The sequence below is a fragment of the Myotis daubentonii genome, chromosome 2 (genome assembly GCF_963259705.1).
Source record: "Myotis daubentonii chromosome 2, mMyoDau2.1, whole genome shotgun sequence".
Taxonomy (NCBI): Eukaryota; Metazoa; Chordata; class Mammalia; order Chiroptera; family Vespertilionidae; genus Myotis; species Myotis daubentonii.
In genome coordinates, this window is record NC_081841.1 from 112,842,315 (window position 1) to 112,863,545 (window position 21,231).

At 41.9% G+C, this 21,231-nt stretch overlaps 1 protein-coding gene across 25 annotated transcripts in view; it reads right to left on the reverse strand.

The window, feature by feature from the left end:
- MICAL3 (microtubule associated monooxygenase, calponin and LIM domain containing 3) overlaps positions 1 to 21,231 on the reverse strand; it is a 279,395-nt gene that overhangs the window by 90,000 nt on the left and 168,164 nt on the right. For all 25 annotated transcript variants that reach the window (XM_059684295.1, XM_059684298.1, XM_059684293.1 and 22 more), the window contains one exon: positions 21,027 to 21,114. In XM_059684295.1, the coding sequence (XP_059540278.1) occupies positions 21,027 to 21,114 (88 nt within the window). The remainder of the gene's footprint in view (positions 1 to 21,026; positions 21,115 to 21,231) is intronic.

Genomic DNA, 21,231 nt, shown 5'->3' on the forward strand with positions numbered 1-21,231 from the left:
AGTCAAATATTCAAATTATTGAAAGAAAGAAATCACCAGCCAAGAATAATATATCCAGAAAATTTATCTTTTAAATGTGAAGGATAAAGGCTTTTCCAGACAAAAGCTGAGGCAATTTACCACTACAAGTCCTGCATTACAAGAAATGCTGAAAGGTGCTCTTCTACCTAAAACAAAAAGACAAAAGGATACAAGATTATAAGATGACTAAAAGACAGAAGCAGAAAATTGCAACTCTTGTTCAGACTAAGGTATTAAATACTTAAATATAACAAAAACATTAAAGGAAATAAAAGCATTAAAAAAAGAAAAAACTATTACAATTTGGAAATAAATGCACAGCATAGAAAAAAGAATGATTTGTGATAACAAAAACATAAAAGAGGAGGAAGGGAAGGATTGAACTTGCACAAGTGAATGGAGATAAGATACATTCAGAAGAAAAAGGACTATTGCACTTATGAAACTTTTTTTTTTTTGCACAAATGTAATGGTACCCACATACACAAAAATCTAGAACTGAGGGAAAACATCATAGAAAACCTCCAAACTAAAATAACAGACAGAAACACAAGGGAAAAGAAATAATGAAGACACAGAGCTACCAGAAAACAAAAGTTGAAATGACTATAGAAAACGTTCTTATATTAATAATCACCCTGAATGTAAATGGACAAAACTCATCAATCAAAAGGCAAAGTAGCAGAAAGGATTAAAAACAACAAACAAAGCAACTATTTGCTGCCTTCAGAAAACTCACCTCAGCGGCAAAGACAAACAGGCTCATAGTGAAGGGTGGAAGGTGATACTCCAAGCAAGTGGCATCCAGAGAAAAGCAGGGGTAGCCATACTTTTATTAAACAGAATAGATCTAAAGATAAAAAAGGTAATAAGCTACAAAGAGGGATGCTTTATTGTAGAGAGTGCCTGGGAGAGCACATGAGCAAAGGTCGTCAGCTGAATCCAGCGGCGTAGGCAGAGCCATGTTCTGGAAACATACCTTGCCAAAGGCAGGAATGTTGTCAGTCCTAACATTTAGCTCAGGTGCCAGGGGGTGGGTGCCATTATCTAGGTTCAGCCAGGCACCAGGGGCGGATGCAATTATCCAGGTCCAACCAGGCCTGACAATTACGAGAAGCCACAAGAATGAAGAATGCAGCCTGATCTTTAAAGCATGACTTTAACATAATTTCCTCTGTTTTAAAGTCTAGTAAAACTTCCTATATAATAAACGTGCTGTATATAATAAATGTGCTGCACTAGTTCTGGGTCACTATCTCTCCATCTGAGAACAGTGTCCCACCTGGTCCCAGCTTTACTTACTGCCTCTGTGTCTGTCTCTTTCTTTTTCTCAATCCCTAGTTGCCCCTACTCAGGTCTCGTTTGCTCTCTGGCCGCGCTGGTCGCGGCAAAACCAACACTTTATAATGACAAAGGGGACAATTCATCAAGAAGACATAACACTTATTATGCACCCAACCTGGGGAGCACCAAAATATATAAAAACAACAGCTAACAGAACTAAAGGGAGAAACTGACAAAAATACAATTATAGTAGGGGACTTAAATACCCAATTAACAACAATGAATAGACCATTCAAACAGAAAATCAATAAGGAAATATCAACCTTCAATGACACATTAGTCCAAAGAGACATAATTGATATTTATTTTTCACCCCAGAAAACATACAGTGGAGAAAGAAAAGCCTCTACAATAGAGAAAATTGGAAAGCTGCATGCAAAAGAATGGAACTAGATTGCTATTTGACACCATACATAAAAATTAACTCAACATGGATCAAAGACTTAAATATAAGACCTGAAACAATAAAATACACAGAAAAAAATCATAGGTACTAAACTGGTCTCAAAGAGGATTTTATAAACTTGACCCCAAAGGCAAGGGAAATAAAAGCAAAAATAAACGAATGGGACTACATCAAACTAAAAAGCTACACAGCAAAAGAAACCATACAAAAGAAAAAGGTGACTGAAGGAATGGGAGAAAATATTTGCAAACAAAATCTCCAATAAGGGTGAACATCCAAAATATATAAAGAACTCATACAATTTGACATAAAAAACAAACCGTCCTATCTAAAAATGGGCAGAGGACTTGAACAGACACTTTTCCCAAGACATACAAATGGCCAACAGATATATGAAAAGCTGCTTAACTTCACTAGCTATAAAGCAAATGCAAATCAAAACCACAATGAGATACCACATCATGCCTGTTAGAATGGATGCTATCAATAAGACAAGAAATAACAAGTGTTGGAGAGGTTGTGGAGAAAAGGAACCCTCATTTACTCCTGGTGGGAATGTAAACTGGTACAGCCATTATAGTAAACAGCTTGGCTGTTCCTCAAAAATTAATAATAAGCTACTGTGACCCAGCAATTCCTCTTCTGGGTACCTACACAAACATTTTAAAATATTTATTCATAAATTATATGAACCCCTATGTTGATTGCAGCATTATTCACAATGGTCAAGACATGAAAACAACCTAAGTATCCTTCTATGGATGGCTGGGTAAAGAAGATGTGGTACATAAATACAGTGAAATACTACTCATCCATAAAAAGAGATGAAATACTGCCAATTGTGAGAACAAGGATGGATCTTGAGAGTATTATGCTAAGCGAACTAAGTCAGATGGAAAAGGACAAGAACCATATGAGTTCACTTAAATGTGGGATATAAAACAGAAAGCAACAAATGAAAAAATGAACAAACTCACAGACAAAGACAACAGTATGGAGTTTATCAGAGGGGAAGAAGGTTGCTGGAGGATGAAGAGGGTAAAAGGGTTAAACATATGGTGATGGAAGGAGACTAAACTTTGGTGAGCACACAATGTAATATATGGATGATTATAATGTTGTAAGCCTGAAACTTATATAATCTTATTAACCAATGTCACTCCAATAAATTTAATTTAAAAAGTTCCTGGATATTTTTGCTGTGACTTCACTTTTTAAAAAGATTAACTAAATTCATTTCATATGCCCTCCTCATACATCCACCCCAAACCTTGCCTGTCCATGATTTTGCACTAAGGAACATACGAAGCCATGAACTAGGTCTGAGCTATAAGGTCTCAGGGAGGTAAAGGAAGATGAAACCTCTAGAACAGCGGTTCTCAACCTGTGGGTTGCGACCCCTTTGGCGGTCAAACGACCCTTTCACAGGGGTCGCCTAAGACCATCCTGCATATTAGATATCTACATTACGATTCATAACAGTAGCAACATTACAGTTATGAAGTAGCAATGAAAATAATTTTATGGTTGGGTCACAACATGAGGAACTGTATTTAAAGGGCCAGAAGGTTGAGAACCACTGCTCTAGAAGAAAGGAGATTACCAGGCTGGCAGTATAAATTAAATTCCACCCCCAATGCAAAATTTGTTAAAGGGGCTTTCCCATTGCCTAGTTTACTCCCATTGGAAAGAGTCACAAAATCACCCTGGGAAATTAGGGTGTCCCTTCCCACACAGAATCCCAGTCCTTACAAGGCTTCAAGGTGGATCTATGCCTCAATTTTGTTTTCTTCCTGTTCAGGTTGGAAATAATACAGCTGCTACATTCTCCCATGCTTCCTCATATACTAAGAAATATAAATGAAACCTTTTGGAGTGGTGGCTATTGTAAAACAGAGCCACTGTCTCACCCAGAGACACTTTCCCATATGGGATAAGGTCTTTCTCTTGGAATGTATTAGCTGCAGTTGGACCCCAGTGACTTGAGCTGGGTGGGTAACAATAAAGAATCAGCTTGGAGATTAGTCCACTCCTTCCATCTTGCTTTGAGCTAAAGTTCCTGTATGAATTTTGCAGCCGTCTGAAAAGCAGGCAAGGCGCCCACCATCTACACTGACTGTCATCTTGGCTTATAAACCTGAAATAATGGATTGGGTCATTCTCTGCCTCGGGGATTTCATCACTGCTCTGGTCAAGCTGGGTAATGTGATCTGGCCTCTGTGGGAGAAGGGCTTCAGCATGTGTTTAGGAGGAGGAGGGGGAGGCCACTCCCAGCCTAGAACCTGGTTGAAGAAGTAGTTAAAAGGCCTTGAAGTTTATTAAAGATCTTTCTTTGCTTATTAAAAGGTGCCTGGGATCACCAATTTGGGCTTTTCCCCTCTTTCGCCCTCAATTAATTTGTCTTGGAAGACTCTGCTTGACTGGGCTCAAATTTTTATACCTTTTATTGCTATTTTTCATTCTCAGCAGGCACTAAACACTTTGCAAGCACTGCGGTAGTGCATAGAAAAGGTTTCTCTTGCTTTGGAGGACAAAGAAAGAACTTTCCAAGGCACTGTTATGGCAAGATGACTTTTGTCCCTACCCATCTACCCTCTAACAGACTCTTCTGTGGCTTCTTACTGGCAGGGAGTAGGAGGTTCCTGAAAATTTCCAAGATCACATGACATGAGGGTATAAAATGTTTCTTTGTTTATGAAACAGGCAATGAAGGAATAAGGACAACTACCTGTGTCAGGCCTCATGACAGGCACGTTGCATACACTGGCCACTGAATATCATAACACTCCCATCAATCAGTATTATTACCATTGTTACACTGAGGGTTTTGAGTCTCAGTGATATTAAACAATATGTCCAAAGGCTCAAATGAGGCAGATCCAAGACTAAACCACAGCTGTATACACAGAAATGAGGCTCCTTCCACCCAACCACACAGGACAGAATTGTTAACTGCCCATTGCACATGAACTATTTATTATTCTTCATTTGTGGTAACTATATTTTTATGTGGGGGCATGGAGAAAAGTAGGTCATACGAATTCAAGGGAGAGCTCTGTTGCTTTGGAGATATTTAATTACCAAGAGTTGGGAAATTCTAAGCTAAATACTATATGACAGAGAGTCCAAGGAGGAAAAACCCCAGTAAGGAACAAACCAGAACTGTACCAGGAAAAACCACCCAGAGGGGAAAGGGGACATCATGTAGATGGGGATGCTGGTCTCAGGAACGCTGAGGGCATGTGCTCATATTCCTTAGGGATACTGAGGGCTCTTTCATCACCACAGCGCTCTGCTCTCATTCTGTGTGATCCCACGGAACTTTTATCTTTATGTTAAATTATTTTTACTGTTATTACAATATCCCTCAAAGTTGCCTTTTGGCAGATGAAAATCCTGGTACATGTCACTCTATCTGGCTGAAGTAAAGAGGTTTCCTTTAAGGTATACACCCTGCTCTCCATTAAAAATCCTACCAGGGTATTGCATAGCTCTCTTGATAATATCTTTTTTATTTTTAAATATATTGTTATTGATTTCAGTGAGGAAGGGAGAGGGAAAAAGAGCTAGAAACATCAATGATGAGAGAGAACCATTGATTGGCTATCTCCTGCATGCCCCTTACTGGGGTATCAAACCTGCAACCTGGCCATGTGCCCTTGACCGGAAATGAACCCGGGACCCTTCAGTCCACAGGCTGACACTCTATCCACGGAGCCAAACCAGCTAGGGCAGTGGTTGGCAAACTGTGGCTCGCGAGCCACATGGGGCTCTTTGGCCCCTTGAGTGTGGCTCTTCCTAAGCCTTAGGAGTACCCTAATTAAGTTAATAACAATGTACCTACCTATATAGTTTAAGTTTAAAAAATTCGGCTCTCAAAAGAAATTTCAATCGTTGTACTGTTGATATTTGGCTCTGTTGACTAATGGGTTTGCCGACCACTGAGCTAAGGCAGTGGTTCTCAACCTTGGCTGCACATTAGAATCACCTGGGAATCTTTTTAAAATCCTGATTTCTGGGCCTCATCCTCCAGAAATTCTGTTTCTTTGTTATGGGGTGAGGCCACAACATTAGTAACAAAGAAAGAATTTCCGGAGGATGAGGCCCAGAAATCAGGATTTTAAAAAGATTCCCAGGTGATTCTAAATGTGCAGCCAAGGTTGAGAACCACTGAGCTAGGGCTTGATGACATCTTTTTCATGTGTTATAATATATCACTGATAAAACTCTACTTGATTCTTAACAGTCAGTTGGGTTGCCAACCAAACGGCCACGTTTTGTGTTGGGAAGCTGTGGGTATGTCTAAAGCACTGGAGTTTGGTTGTGTTTTCTCTTAAATGCCATGAGAGGTGTATTCTAGTTAATATTCTACTTTCCTTGTTTGGCTGCCCACCTTCACATACCTGAAGGTGAGATCTCAGAAAAGGTTAACTGTGGTGCAATGGAGCTTGAGCTACTTATCTTAACATTCATGTATGTGTCTTGCAAATCAGGAGATTCTATACAGTTAAACATCAGTAATCTATCAAATCAATCCAATTGTGGGGATGATCTTTGAAATTCTGAGGCAGATAAAGAGAAACATGGCTCAACAAGGTAAGCTAATTGCAAACTAATTCTGCCTATTGGCTTCACCTCTGCACTCTCAAAGGACTCGTATATGTATCTTTATTACAACACATCTATTTCCTGTTCACAGGTCTGACCAGGGGCTCTGCTGGGAGGGAATCATTACAGTTGTCTTTGTTTCTGGTGCCTATCAGTGTGTCAGAGTAGATGTTCAATAAAACATTTTGAATAAATGATCAGAATAAAAGTTCTAATTCTGTATCTAAGCTAAAATAACACTTCACCATAATTTAAAGAAATTAGTTGAACATATTCTGGTCTCATTTTCCTTATCATAACACAGAAAACTCAAGACCTCTATGTCTTTCAAGTAGGTTAATGCTGTCCAGGTCCCCAAGAAAATGGGGAATGCCATCCCTGTGTAAAGGGTGAGTCTACCAAGGGAGTAACAATTCCCACAGCACCTATGGAAAAAACCCTATAAAGATGTCAGTGTATATGCATTAAAGCCCTGAAAAGAGACTATCTGAAATGACTAATGTTCTAAAATCATGATTTCACTTCATGGTGGAGACTGGTTTAGTTCCAGGGAGCAGCTTGCTAACTTGAAGACCAGACCCAATAATAAAAGCAAATAAAAGGGAAAGGTGGAAAAGCAGAGAAGAACCATGAATCTAAATGCAGGCACTGCTAGCTGATGTGCTTTTCCCAAGATGCCAGGTTTAAATTCTGATCCCTCCTATCCTCCAGAGCAGAGCACTTCTGGCACTTCATCCAGGGTGTGTCCAAAGCTGGCTCTGAGGCGGCACACATGTGGCAGCTACACAGGCTTGGTCTCTGAGCCATGAGAGTAATTTTCAACATGGGGGGGGGGGGGGAGGAGAGGGAGACTATCAAGAGGGATAAACCCACATTCCAACAAAAGGCTATCCTTTTAAAGATACAAAACCTCACAAGCAGCATTCTCTTAGTTAGACAACGATAAATTTTGGAAAGGAACTAAAATCACCTCCAGGAATGCCCACAAGGACCACTTAATACTGGTATCTATCATGGTTATACCTTTGTCTTCTGTTAAGAGGGTCACTGAAACTGGCCTGGAAAAGAAACAGTGCCTAAGGACAGAGGCCCTAGTAGAAGGCCAATGGAACAAGAGGGCACAAAACTAGACTCGGGAAGAGTCCGTTCTAATAAGTGGTACTGCAGTGTCAGCAGCGCTTTGCTCACGCATAACACACCCCTTCACGCACTCATGCCAAGGGAAAATCAGACCACCTCTCCTGCAAATGGGCCACAAGGTAGCACTGAGGTCCTTGGGGATGAGGGTTGTGGCTCAAATCAGAACAGATCCAGACAGTCTTTAGGACCATGTGTAACCCTAGCTCTGCCTAAGATAAAGATAACCAAATCCTGCTCAGTCCTAACTTTGAAGTTAGGTGTTGAAAATTCAGTGTAATACAAACACTCTCTATGACCGTTTCTCTTTCATTATAGTGTAGAGGCCCTAGAGTGTCATGGAATTAGTAGGTGACTTCACATTCCATCCATGCAAGCTGAGGAAAATCAATGACAACTGTAGCCAAATACTTGCAGAGATTTAACAATGCTTCAAAAAAGCTGGCATGCAGGGCATGCCAACTCCCCCTGGCCCACACTGCTGAAGACGAGAGCCAAGCCCTTCTTACTGTTTTGTTTCCCCAAGTCTGCTGGTTAGGAATACATCCTGATGGGCCATCCTGTCCCAACCTCACAGAGAGAAAGACCATCAGCCAGTCAGAAGAAATAATCCTAAATCATTCTCTCCCTCTGATTATTCCAGAACTTTCTGGAATCCCTACCAATAATAATCATGTTTGATTTTCCTAGAATACTTTTAAATAAACAACTTTCCAGACGTTTTAGATTATTTGCTCTTTATAACAGCCTTAGGAGTTAAAGAGCAGCAGGTAGTACTTTTTCCCCCATTTTATAATTTTATAAAATGGGGAAACTGAGGCTCAGAGAAGTTAATGACCAAAGGTGGCAATTAGTCTTCAGAACTGGAATTCAAATTAGCATCTTTTCTTTTCAAGATCTATGCTTGTTCCATTTATACCCAGCTCAATTCTTTGAGGCTGTCGTCACCACAGAAGGATGGGCACATTTTGGGGGTACAGGGACAATTCATTGTGGTACAGGAAAAAACGCACTAGAACTTCTGTTCTTAATTTATTTCTAAGTCCTGCCTTCTAAACTGTTTGTAAATGTCCATTAGCACATACAATATTAACACAAGAGTATCTACATGTATTTAAGTGTCCACACCCTGGGAAGTATGTGTTCCCAGTTGTATGGGGTGGGTAATGAGCAAAGACTGCTGCTGTTCAACGTGTTCTGTATCACTTCTATCATCCTCACTCACTCTCCTTCCCGATCTCCTATGGCAACAATAGAATTGAGGTCAACGTCATATCCTTTCTTCTTTTGACTTTAGTCTAGATCAGTGGTCGGCAAACCATGGCCCACGAGCCACAAGCGGCTCTTTGGCCCCTTGAGTGTGGCTCTTCCACAAAATACCGGCTCTTTCACAAAATACCAACTTCTGCGCATGGGCCAGGAAGTTTCAACCGCACTTGGTATTTTGTGGAAGAGCCACACTCAAGGGGCCAAAGAGCCGCATGTGGCCCATGAGCCGCGGTTTGCCGACCACAGGTCTAGATCAATGGTTATTAATTGGGGTGATTTTCTTCATGGGTCATTTGTCAAAGTCTGGAGACATTTTCGGTAGTCACAACCTGGGGAGGAGGTCTGTACTAACATCTAATGTGAAGAGGCCAGGGAAACTGCCAAATATCCTACAACACACAGGACAGGCCTCCACAACTAAGAATTACTAGTATGTAGCCCATAATGCCAACAGCGCTGAACTTAAGAAACCCTGGTCTAGAAGTTATATCAAACTACTTCTAATCTCTCACCAAACAGGCCAACCAACCCATCAAATACTCTGTTCACACCTCGACTGGACTAGTTGAGTTAAGAACATAGAGCAGTAAACTCGTGAATCTTCATGCCAAGGTAAGACATCTTGATTAATGGAAATACAATGGAAGGGTCAATTGAGAACTGCCATGCCAGACAGATAGCTGTTGGCTTGTCCATAAAGAGAAAACCCAGGGAAGATGTTCAGATACTGAGAAGCGAACTAGTTCCAATGCCCACACACAAAGCAGCATGAGACATCTTATGGCACAATTCCACTTGCAGACCATGACTCTGCTCAATCTCTCCAATGCCCTTAAGAGCAACCTCATATACCCACATTTGTCTTGCATGTGAGCCCTACTATATGGCCAAAATAGAAATTAAAAGAGACCAAAAATAAGTTTTATTAACTCCCCTCTTTCACTTACTTCTCCTTTCACTTACTTTTTCCTAGTAGGTCCTCTCACTAGACTTAAATACACAACGTGGAAAAACACATCTTCTTTCTCCCTATGTTCTCAACTCTTCTTTTTTTTCTAGTTTCTAGAAACATTCTATCTATGGCCTCTAAAGGCTCTCTGTCAGGCCATGCCTTTCCAAGGCTGTGCCTGCACATGCTCAGGAGACTTCCTGAAAGCATTTTGGTGCCCGAATCAAATTTTATCCAACAGGACAAAAACAAAATTGCTCATCTGCAACAACATGTACATTTATTCCAAAGATTTAAAGGTCAGTCATTTTATATGAGTTCAGTCCAAAGTGGCTTAAAGTTAGATAAGAATTTCCATGTTTCTCTCCTGTCAATACAAAAAGAGGCAGACAATCATCTCTTTCTATCCTTATACCCACACTCCAGTCAGGGGCAGGGCAGGTAATTTCTTACAAGGACTGTGAATGGTAGCTGTAAAAGCAGCAAGAGAATGAAAATTTGAGCTCAACCACCTCTGGGGGCTTTTATAAAAGTAATAAAATAACATAGTACAGAAAGAGAATGAGAGAAGATTTATAGTTAGAAGTAGTCACACGGGGGACCAGAGAACAAACATCCCCTCACCCTCGAGCATAATCCCCATCTCCTCCAAAGGAGGCTGATCTCTTCTGACCCACCCACCCCCACCTTTCCTTTGAGATTCGACATGTGGGGTTTTTTTTTTGTTCTAGGCTTATTCTTACTAATACAAAAGTGTCCATCAGTGGATGAATGAATAAAGATGATAAGGTACATATATGCAATGGAATACTATTCAGCCATAACAAAATATGAAATACTGCCAGTTGTGAAACATAGATATGGATCTTGAGGGTACTCTGCTAAGTGAAAATAAGTGAGATGGAGAGACAAAGGCCATCTGATTTCATTCATATGTGGAATCTACACAAAACAAAACATACAAGAAAATCTGTACAAAACCAAATAGATAAAGAGAACAGATTGGTGGTAATCAGAGGGACAGAGAGTTTGGGGACAAAATGGGTGAAGTGTGTCAATTGTATGATGATGGATAGCAACTAGACTTTTGGTTGTGATCACTTTGTAGTGTATACAGATGCTGAATTACAGTGTTCCACACCTAAAATTTATATACCAATATTAGCTCAATTAAAAAAAGAATTGATAAGGAGAAACTGAAGAGGGAATCCATTTCATATTATTTACAGTCAATTCAATGGTTATTATTCTCTTCCTTAATGTCTTTAAAAAATATTTGTATTGATTTCAGAGAGGAAGGGAGAGGGAGAGATAGAAACATCAATGATGAGAGAAAATCATTGATTGGCTGCCTCCTGCACATCCCACACTGGGGATTGAGCCCGCTGGGCATGTGCCTGACTGGGAATCAAACGTGACCTGGTTCATAGGTCAATGTTCAACCACTGAGTCACACCGGCCAGGATCCTACAGTCTTTTGATTTTTCCCTCCACATATCAGTTATGAAACCCTTTACTCTTTAATGTACTACTATCTTTCCAAATGCATGTTCCTAGGGGTCATTGCAAATTGGGGGACATATATATCCCAAGAATAAGAATCCCAGGGCATTCATGCATGTTTAATAAAAATTTTATCTGTGGAGCTAAAAACATAACTCTCTTCCCTCTTACTACATGCTGACAACTTGAGGTTGTAGAGAAGGAAGAAGGGCAGCTGTGTAAGCACAGTGGGCACACTGTACTCTTGTGTCTTCTGCAAAGTCTGTTTTGACTGCCTGTTTCCCCATCTGCAAAATGATACCCACTTATAGGCTGCCATGAGAATTAATGAGTTAACACACAAAGCATCTAGACCAGGGGTGGGCAAACTTTTTGACTCGAGGGCCACAATGGGTTCTTAAACTGGACCGGAGGGCCGGAACAAAAGCATGGATGGGGTGTTTGTGTGAACTAATATAAATTCAAAGTAAACATCATTACATAAAAGGGTACGGTCTTTTTTTTTTTTTTTTAGTTTTATTCATTTCAAAGGGGCCGGATCCGGCCCGCGGGCCATAGTTTGCCCACGGCTGGGCTAGACAGTGCCCAGTACCTAGTGATTGCTACAAGCCAGCTCTTATCATTAGTGTGTGTCTTCCTCAAATTTTCTGAATTAGTGTGACAAAGGCTCCTATGGTAAACTAACTAGTACTAATCACATGGGAGGAAAACATGAGTTAGCACACTTCAAGTTTTTCTCCTTAAAATTTTTTTTTAAAAATATGCTTTATTGATTTTAGATAAAAAGGAAGGGAGAGGGAGAGAGAACATCTATCAGCTACCTCCTGCACACCCTACCTGGGATCAAGCCCACAACCTGGGCATGTGCCCTGACCGGGAATCAAACTTGATGCATGGAAAGACACTTAACCAACTGAACCACACTGGACAGGTCTCCTTATATTTTTTTTAGGAAAAGACTTCAGCAGAGAAGGGGACTCTCTTGGTTGTAAATATCAGCAGTCCTTTGTTCAGGTATTTCAGTAGCATGGAACATGGTTGCCAGCTCTGGCATCATAGTAAAGCCAGTAAGACTTTGGCTCTCACCTCCTGCAGCTTGTTATCCAGGTACCCAGCCCAGCCTACTCCTCTGAGGCTTGGACTGCCCTGGAGCCACTTCCCTCACCGTGTCCCAGTGTTACTGGGCTTCCCAATGCCAATTTCCTAAGAAAGGTGAACCCAGCGAAAAGGCAGGCAGGTAGCTGGTTTAGAGTAATTCACATTAGACTAAGCTCCAGGAGAGACTATTTACTTTTTTTTTTTTTAAATCTTTATTATTGAAAGTATTAAAGATGTCCCCCTTTATCCTCATTGACCCCTTTTAGCCTGCACCAGTCACTGGCCCCAGGCCTTCACCATACTATTGTCTGTGTCCATGGGTTATACATATATGCATATAAGTTCTTTGGTTGATCTCTTCTGACCCACCCACCCACCCCCACCTTTCCTTTGAGATTCGACAATCTGTTCCATGGTTTTATGCCTTCCCATCATTTTACCAGCAAAGAGATTATTTACTTTTAAAGAAGAACCTATTAACTCAAATAAGTCTTTGGTAAAATGGTGGGAAGGATATTTTATAGCTGGTCTCTCCCCAACACTGGTCTAGATCCTTAGTTCTATAAAACAATGAGTTGTTCTAATTCCATTAGAGTCAATATCAGCTATTCCCTAGTTACTAGGTTGAACTCAGGTCCAAGAACCCATGATAGGTTAGCTTCTTAGAGACAACATCCTTTCCTTAAGCTCCCAGTTAGAGTTTGAATTCTGAGCAACTACCAAATGCCAAGAGATCACCCTCTCTGGAACTCACTTCAACAGGATTCCTGGCTTTGTTAACCTTGAAAGAATATGAGAACTAAAAAAAGAAAAAGAAAAAAGAAAGAATATGAGAACTAAATGAAAACATTTATGTAGGCCTTTGTCAGTGAAACAGCTTGATTTTGTCATGTTTTTTGAGGAAAACCAAAACCCACTGAGGCTCTGGTACCCTTAGGTCCTTGCCTGGTAGTGCTGGTCTTCAATAATTGAACTGTGGGACCTTACTTTTTAGTTGGGTTCACCTTTCTTGGGGATGGCTTTGGAGGGGCCCAGTAACATTGGGATGCAGGGTGCTGGGAAGGTAGCTTTGGAATCCCAGAGAAACAGGTGGCTCTGGGAGTAAGGGCCTGAATTCTTCTAGTGACAGGGGCTAGTTAATATAAAATAATTATTATATAATACAGTTCCAGGCAAAGACCTAAAAGAAATGAGGCTATACTATGAAATAATAGTGATAGTGGGAATAATTCTGATATTTTACTGAAGTACAGAATAAATAACTCAGTCAATTAATAGGCACACTTAGGACAGCTTCATGTGATTAGCGTATAATCTCAATGAGCTGGATAACTACAAAAAGAACAGAGGAGGTAAGGAGAACTGAATATCAGAGGCCAGTAGGAATTCTGACTCAGTTGTAAGGGTTTTTCTAGTGATTATCCCAGCATGGCCCCAAGAAAGTCTGTTGTATAGCAAGGCAGAGTTGGGGCCCTGGACTCCCTTCTGCTGAAAGGTGAAACTTCATTGGCAAAACTTCCCTTTATGCCAATGAGGGGCCACTGGAAGCGGGTGAGTCTTCCTCACATTTTGGAGTGCTGACTATACTGTCCCAATGCTGGGAGGAGAACAATAACATCAAAGGCAAGGTTCAGATTAGTTAGTTTGAGTTAGGTTTTGATTCCACCTCTTGCCATTAAAGGGCCTCAGAAATATTTAGAAAATGTTCATAAAGTATGCAAAGCTATGTGGAAAGTTGACCCACAGGAAGTAAAAAGGAGACGGTATTCATGTGGCTGGTGAAACCTGGAAGTAATTAAAAGAGATTGGCATATGCCTGGAGCTCCACCTCTTTCCAGGCGTATGGAAGGTGTTTATGAACAAAAGCCTGTCCCATCCAGAACATCAGTGGTGGAGAGACAAGGAGCAATTGAGAAGAAAGATGCATCGGCAGTGAACACACACACACAGTTGGAAACTGTGGGCAGTAACAAGAGGACCCAGCAGCCCATGGCCGTACTTAGGCAGGGAGCGCCAATTTGACTTCCTCCCCCTTGTTTCATTATGACTAATGTACTTGTTGGCACTTGCGGGCTGGCTGGTTGACTGGATCTGAGTTGCAAGGTAAGAACTGGTTTTGGAATCTTGATGAAGTTTTAGTTTTATAAGACTGGGATTTAGGGAGGATTCTTCCTGAAATCCCCTGCTTGGCTGTTACATTTAAGAAAGCCCTGTGGGGGTATTTTTCTTCCATTTGTACCTCAGGGGGACACTTGTGGGGCATGTGCCCTAAATGGCATTATCCTGCCCTATTTTTCAGTATAAAAAGAATGTCCCATTTTCATTGCCAGTACTGTTTCATGTATGCACCATAGAATCCCTCCTAGGGAGTATCTAAATTGGGATAATCACTGGGGAATTTATGAGAAAAAAAGAAAACAGATTTCAAGAGTTTCAGAAAGAAATTGAGACTCAAATGGAGTTCTCCAGCATCTTCACAAAGGGTGGCACAGAGTCACATCTGTTGTCACCACCTTTCTTAGAAACTTCAGGACACTGTCCTAAATAATAACGGCTCTCCTCTCTTTTCTTATTGGAATATGGGAGGGCAACAGTAGCAAAGGCTTAAATCTGAAGAACACATACATGTATCTGTCCTTCCTCATCACTCATCACAATAAATTCTTAGTCAATTTATTGTGACTTCCTGCATACTCCACATCCCAACGCTTTTTCTCTTAGCCTTTTTCGGGCACCCAGATACTGACCGACTTATTTCAGAGAATGGGGAGCAACAGACTGAAGACTTGGGGGTGGGTGGGAATGAGCAGGCTAAGAGGCCACTCAAACTCTCTACTGAGACAGGGTCTGAGCCAGCTGTGCTCTGAGGAGTACAATGAAACAAATGACAGTGTTCAGGCAGAGCTGTGAGCTATGTAGGGATGCAGACCCTTTCTGACAGGGGAGACTGGTTACCCAGAACACCAAGAGAACCCAGCATTCTGTTGCTCTATTCTGTGGGGAAACCCAAGAACTCCCCCAGGCCCAGGAGAGCTGCTTCAGAGTAGAGGAGGCCAGGAAGGCCTTTTTAACAACGGACACCCAAGTTCCTAGAGCCCAGTAGGAGCAGACTTAGCACTGAGTGCTCCCCCAAGTTGCCCTCTTTTGGACCAATTTAGCACCAAAGCTGGGCTGTGCCACTGTGGTCAGTATGCTGACCAACACACCAGGCCGCTGCTATGAAGGCACAGCAGTGTGTGAGAAGGGAACAGGCTGACCCTCCAGGCTTGAGTGGATGAGCAGAACTGGATATACTAGCTCAGTGACCAGGACACAGCAAAGGTGTTGCGGGAGAGATGCCAGCCAGGGAGCACAAAGCAAGAACCTTCAATGTCACCAGGAGCAAGTCACTGCACCTTAGGAAAAGCTTCAAGGCAGAGGAGACAGGATTGCTCACAGTCCCCATAACAGCCTCCTAGAATCAGAAACAGAGGTTGTGCGTCCCCATGGTAGACACCACTCAGTGTGGAACTTCCACCCTCCATCTGCTCCAGCCCTCACGCCGCTCATGCTGGCTAAACAAACATGGGACACAGGTAGCATGTTTCCTGTTCTTTTCTACCCACAGCTACTACAAAGTAAAATGTCTCCCGCTGCCCGAACAGGGGCCCTGCCATTAATGAGAATCTATATTTCAGGTATAAATATCTTGTTTCCCCATTTTAATACACTTCTGCTTAACCCTTGCCCTGCCCTACCTTACCCCGCTCTGCCCCAACCCACTCCACCCCACCCCACCCCACCCCACCCCACCCCACAATGGTTTCAAGCCAACTCCGAGACCAGTCTGAGCTACCCTCTTTCCCACCCTCCAACCAGGAAAAAGGTAAGGAAAAGAAAAACTCAGAAACCTGAAGATTGTTTGGAATTTATTCTCTTAAATAAGAATGATAACATTTGTTTAAAAAAATTAAAAGCACAACACCTTAGTTTCACAGAAACCACAAAAACGAAGTTACATAATGAAATAAAAAAAACTCACAAAGAAACACACCAAAAACTCACAACAGCACAGGTTAAAAACAAGGGCTACGGAGGCCAGAGATGGAAAGGGGGTGGGCTCCTGGGCACAGCTCATCCTCCCTTGCTCAGGCTTCTTTGTACCATTGCTATGAGAACCCTGCCTGCTGCCTATCTTCGCACCCTTTCCTCTACCCTGAGCTGAATGACGGTGGAAAAGGGTACCCATTAATTTACTGGTCATGTGTTCAAGGCTATTCTGGGCCCCTTTTAGGAAGGACTAAAAATGTTCCACTGTCCTACAGAGATACACTGAACACCAAGAGACAGCAGCAAGCTGCAATGACTAGCCCAGTGGAACCAGTAGCTAAGCCTGAAAGCAAAACAGAGGCTAGGTAGGATGTTGGTTCTCTGTTGGCATTTCACCAGCAACAGAACCCAGGCTTTCCTAGTTTGCTCTTGAATCAATTTCCTGAGGCTGGGAGTGTGTACTGACCATTTTCTGAGCTATAGGTATGCTGGCTACTCTGTCCCCTGCCAGTCTGACCAGAGCACTGAGCCAGGCCAATGGCATGGCTCTCAAAGTACAATCCCTTGGTTTCCAGAACCAAAGAATAGGAAGGTTTAGAAACAGCTTCATCATTATTGTTATTATTTAGGTTACAATTATCTAAATATCTATTCATATATTTGAAGTTAAACCTATAAAAATAGATAAGTGTATGTAAATAAACATTCACACATTACCATTAACTATGACTCTTGGGGCTAGGGTTGGGGTGTTAAGCTGGATTGCAAAATCTCTTTGCTCTACTAATAGGTTTCCTAAAAATGCCCCTAAGGGATTTATTGGGGAAGCAGTGAGATTTCCTAACTTCCTCCTGCCAGACAGGAGCCCCAGGACTGAACAGAATTCCTTGTACAAGCATGGCCAATCTAGCTGGTGTGCAAAGAAATGTCTGCATTTCCTAGTGCCTATTCAGCATCCGCACTATGAAATCTAATGGCTTATGCAAGGGGTATCTGGGGACTGGGAGAAGGCAACTGCCATATGTTACTCTGCTAGGTACCTTTTTAAGTTAAGATCACCTTTCCATAAGATAAGAGATAACTAAAGTGTTTCTTCCATTCCATCTCTGTTGCCTGTACTAGAAGAAAAGCTCTTCGGTTTCTTGTTATGACACCCCACAGTTTTTATGCTTTATTTTTGGTTATGGACTACATGAGATATAACTTTTCCTGAAGTCAGGGTGTGTACTCTGAGGAAAGGAATATCTGTGCCAGGTCCACTAATCTGTAGCAGTTAAGAATAAGAAGCTTGGAAACAAAACAGATTTGAGAACAGAAAAGAGGGTTGTTGTGTTTTTTTTTTTGTATTAAAAGCACGTAACAAAAGTACTGTGAACAATGTCCTCCAAATATTAAATCAGGTATCAGTTACAGACTAGGTTACCAGAGAAAGACAACACTGTAGAGCAGACCTACAATAGGGTCTTTTAACTTGTGGGTTGTGTTTGTGTTTTTGGCAACAGTAGTAATTTTGGCATGAGGGGAAAGAACATAAGGGAGAGGAGACAAATGCCACAAAATAAAGAGGAAGCACAAGCAAAAGCAAAAGCACAGCAGGGTCACGTGCCAGCTACAGTCATAGCTTTTCTGGCTCTGACCCCTGGGGATATGAGTCTAGGACAGTGGTCGGCAAACTGCGGCTCGCGAGCCACATGCGGCTCTTTGGCCCCTTGAGTGAGGCTCTTCCACAAAATACCACGTGCGGGTGCGCATGTACAGTGTGATTGAAACTTCGCGGCCCATGCGCAGAAGTCGGTATTTTGTGGAAGAGCCACACTCAAGGGGCCAAAGAGCCGCAGTTTGCCGACCACTGGTCTAGGAGGATGGTTTATTTGTATATGGCAAAATCAAGTTCATTCACTTACAGCCTTTTCTTGTTTAGAGTACAGCAGAGAAGATTTGCCATAGATCTGAGTTAATGACTGCTACCTATGACACACATTTGATACCGCTGAAGCACCTGAGTTTTTCTGAAGCGTTTCAAAAGGAAATTCTAGTTAACCAATCAATGCTTAATTTGGGATATAAAGAAGGAAATCCCTATCAAAGGAGAAAAAAAAAAATCTCTTTCATGGCAACTATAAAAGACCACCCATGGTTTTGCTCCTTTTCTAGAGAGGCTAGCAAAATTAGGCACCTCATAGGGGAAATGCTGCTGCTTTGGAACATGTTCAGACTCAGAGCTGTGATTTCCAAAAGCTCATGTCTCCAGAGGCAGATACTAACTGCATCTCATCAGCACTAAGTCCTGGCCTTCTTACCACCTAGAGCAGTGATGGCGAACCTTTTGAGTTCGGCGTGTCAGCATTTTGAAAAACCCTAACTTAACTCTGGTGCCGTGTCACATATAGAAATTTTTTGATATTTGCAACCATAGTAAAACAAAGACTTATATCTTTGATATTTATTTTATATATTTAAATGCCATTTAACAAAGAAAAATCAACCAAAAAAATGAGTTCGCGTGTCACCTCTGACACGTGTGTCATAGGTTCGCCATCGCTGACCTAGAGTGTCCCTTAAACCAGGGACAGTGCCTGCCTCGTTCCTTGGGATGCCACATCTTGAACTCTTTGTGCTGTAACAGGCAAGTTACCTTTAGAATCAAGAACCATGGGGATTGATTTTTTCCTCAGGGCTTTGATACTTTAACCACATTGCCAACGCTCTACTTTTTTTTCCTATCAAGACCTGGGGGTGAGGGTGGGGGTGGGGGGTGGGGGGGGGAGAAGGTCACTTTGCAAAGGATATGACTGCCTAATCAACTCTCATCTTCTCTCCCTGCTTTGTACAGTATTCTTCTTCTCTATGGAACCCTTAATTCTTTACAACTCCTCAAAACCTGAAATCCATTATGCTTTCAAACTTACTAGACAATAAAACGGCAAACTGAACCATTAGGGAAAGTGAATAAATGCAGCTTGCTCAGGAACAACCTGAACTTCATGGTGTTTATTCATTTTAAAGAATGTTCTGTACTCTATACCCAAAAAGAAAGTTTAATTTCCTTGAACTGTTTTACTGAGCAGCCAGGTTCTTTGGAAAATCCATCTCTGCTGGAATAAGACCTGGTTAAATGCACATTCTAGAGTGCAGAGCCCAAACCTCTGCTTGGATCCCTTTGGTTATTTTTCACTTCTCCCTATGTTCTGTAAAGGGCTATCAGCACTTCATGAAAGAGATAGATGATAAAGGGTTTCAAGGCTATAGAAGGTTTCAAAGTCATTTGTGGCTTAAATTTTGCTATAAACTGTTGGTCCAATCTGCAGGGCACTTAAAAAAGTTTCCCCAGATTATAATAAGGGCACACACAGTAAAAGGAGCCAAACTCACCTAGTTCAGCTGGGGTATGCTGAGTCTTAGCCTCCAGATAACCTCACCAGGGGTATCACATAGCCTCTAGTACATTCTCTCTCCCAGAACACATGGGGTTCACAATTAGTTCTTACACACAGAAAAAGAAGCAACCCTGGGAACCTTTCATTTGAAGACTGAGTAGGTAATTCTTGTCTTTTCCCACCCCTAATTCCTTCTCCTTAGTTTCTGGCATTAGCTAATAATCTTAGTTTTTATATGGTAATTTTTAAGTTTGTAAATGGATGCTTTAGACATATTTGCTTTGAATGAGATGAAATGTGTGATAGATAAAAACATGGCCCTGTTGATTTCCTCTCTTACTTACACAGCGACCCTGGCCTGCGAACAATCTGGGCTGTACTGAGGGCATCAGCTTATGGAACTATGAACATATCTCACAGGCTGGTTTGACATGGAGCAGATAGATAGATGGATAGATAGATAGATAGATAGATAGATAGATAGATAGGGGCAATCTTAAGGGGGGAAAACGCAATTCTTCAAAATGAGCCAAATCCTGCCCTGCAAAGATCAGAATAAATGTGTTTTTAGAGGGAGGGATGGTATCATTCACCTCCTGACACAAGGAAATGGTAAGAGTGGGACATGGTCCTCGCTAGGGTTTGATCCTCATTAGAAGTTCAAATGCCCCAAAATGATCAGGACAGGGCATGTCCTTTAATGGTTATAGATCAAATAGAAGAGAAGTATCAGTTCATCTAGATACCTAAATAGGGAATGGGATGCAAGTCTAAAAGAACATAAATCCAGATAATGGGGCCTTGTCAAACTCAGTGCTATGTCAAGAGTCCCAAACTGGAGCTATAAGAAGGCCCTGTAATTCTGAATTATCGCCTGGGTCAATGCCAAAAGCAGCCTGTTTAGATTTCCTGTTTATCTAGGCAGAGCCTAGAGCAATCACCTCCATGTGTTTGATGGAGGTGGGCAGGCCACAAGACTATAGCAATACTTTGAGTAGACATTACGAAGCTTGGGTGATAATGCTTACCAGATGGGGCCCCTACTGGCCCAAGGTTTGCCAGTGAAACTCCCCTCTGATTTGTACCACCACCTCTGACAGGCCATAGAGAAAGGGGACTCCAAATGCAAGCAGCTGGCACATGAAAAAGGAGTCCAAAGGGTTTTGGGCCACCTGATGCCCAATCGAAGAAATGTTGCTTTGGAGGTGCTGGCTCATCCCCCTGGCCTTGTCACAGAGGCCAAGCGAGTGACGTGCCACCCAGCCAAACAAGGAAGTGAGGCTACCTGGAGTTCTATCAGCAGGGTTGGTGATGGTACCGGCCGGTGCATTTGCGTCTGCAATGGGGCCATCCTGCAGGGGTCCTCTGGCCTCCTAGGAAAGTCCGAAAGAAAAAGAAGAGTGACTGACTGAAGCACTTGAATCTTAGGAGGCAATGACACCCCAACTGGTTAGTTTGTTGCTCTCACCAGTCAACCCAGAGCTATATTC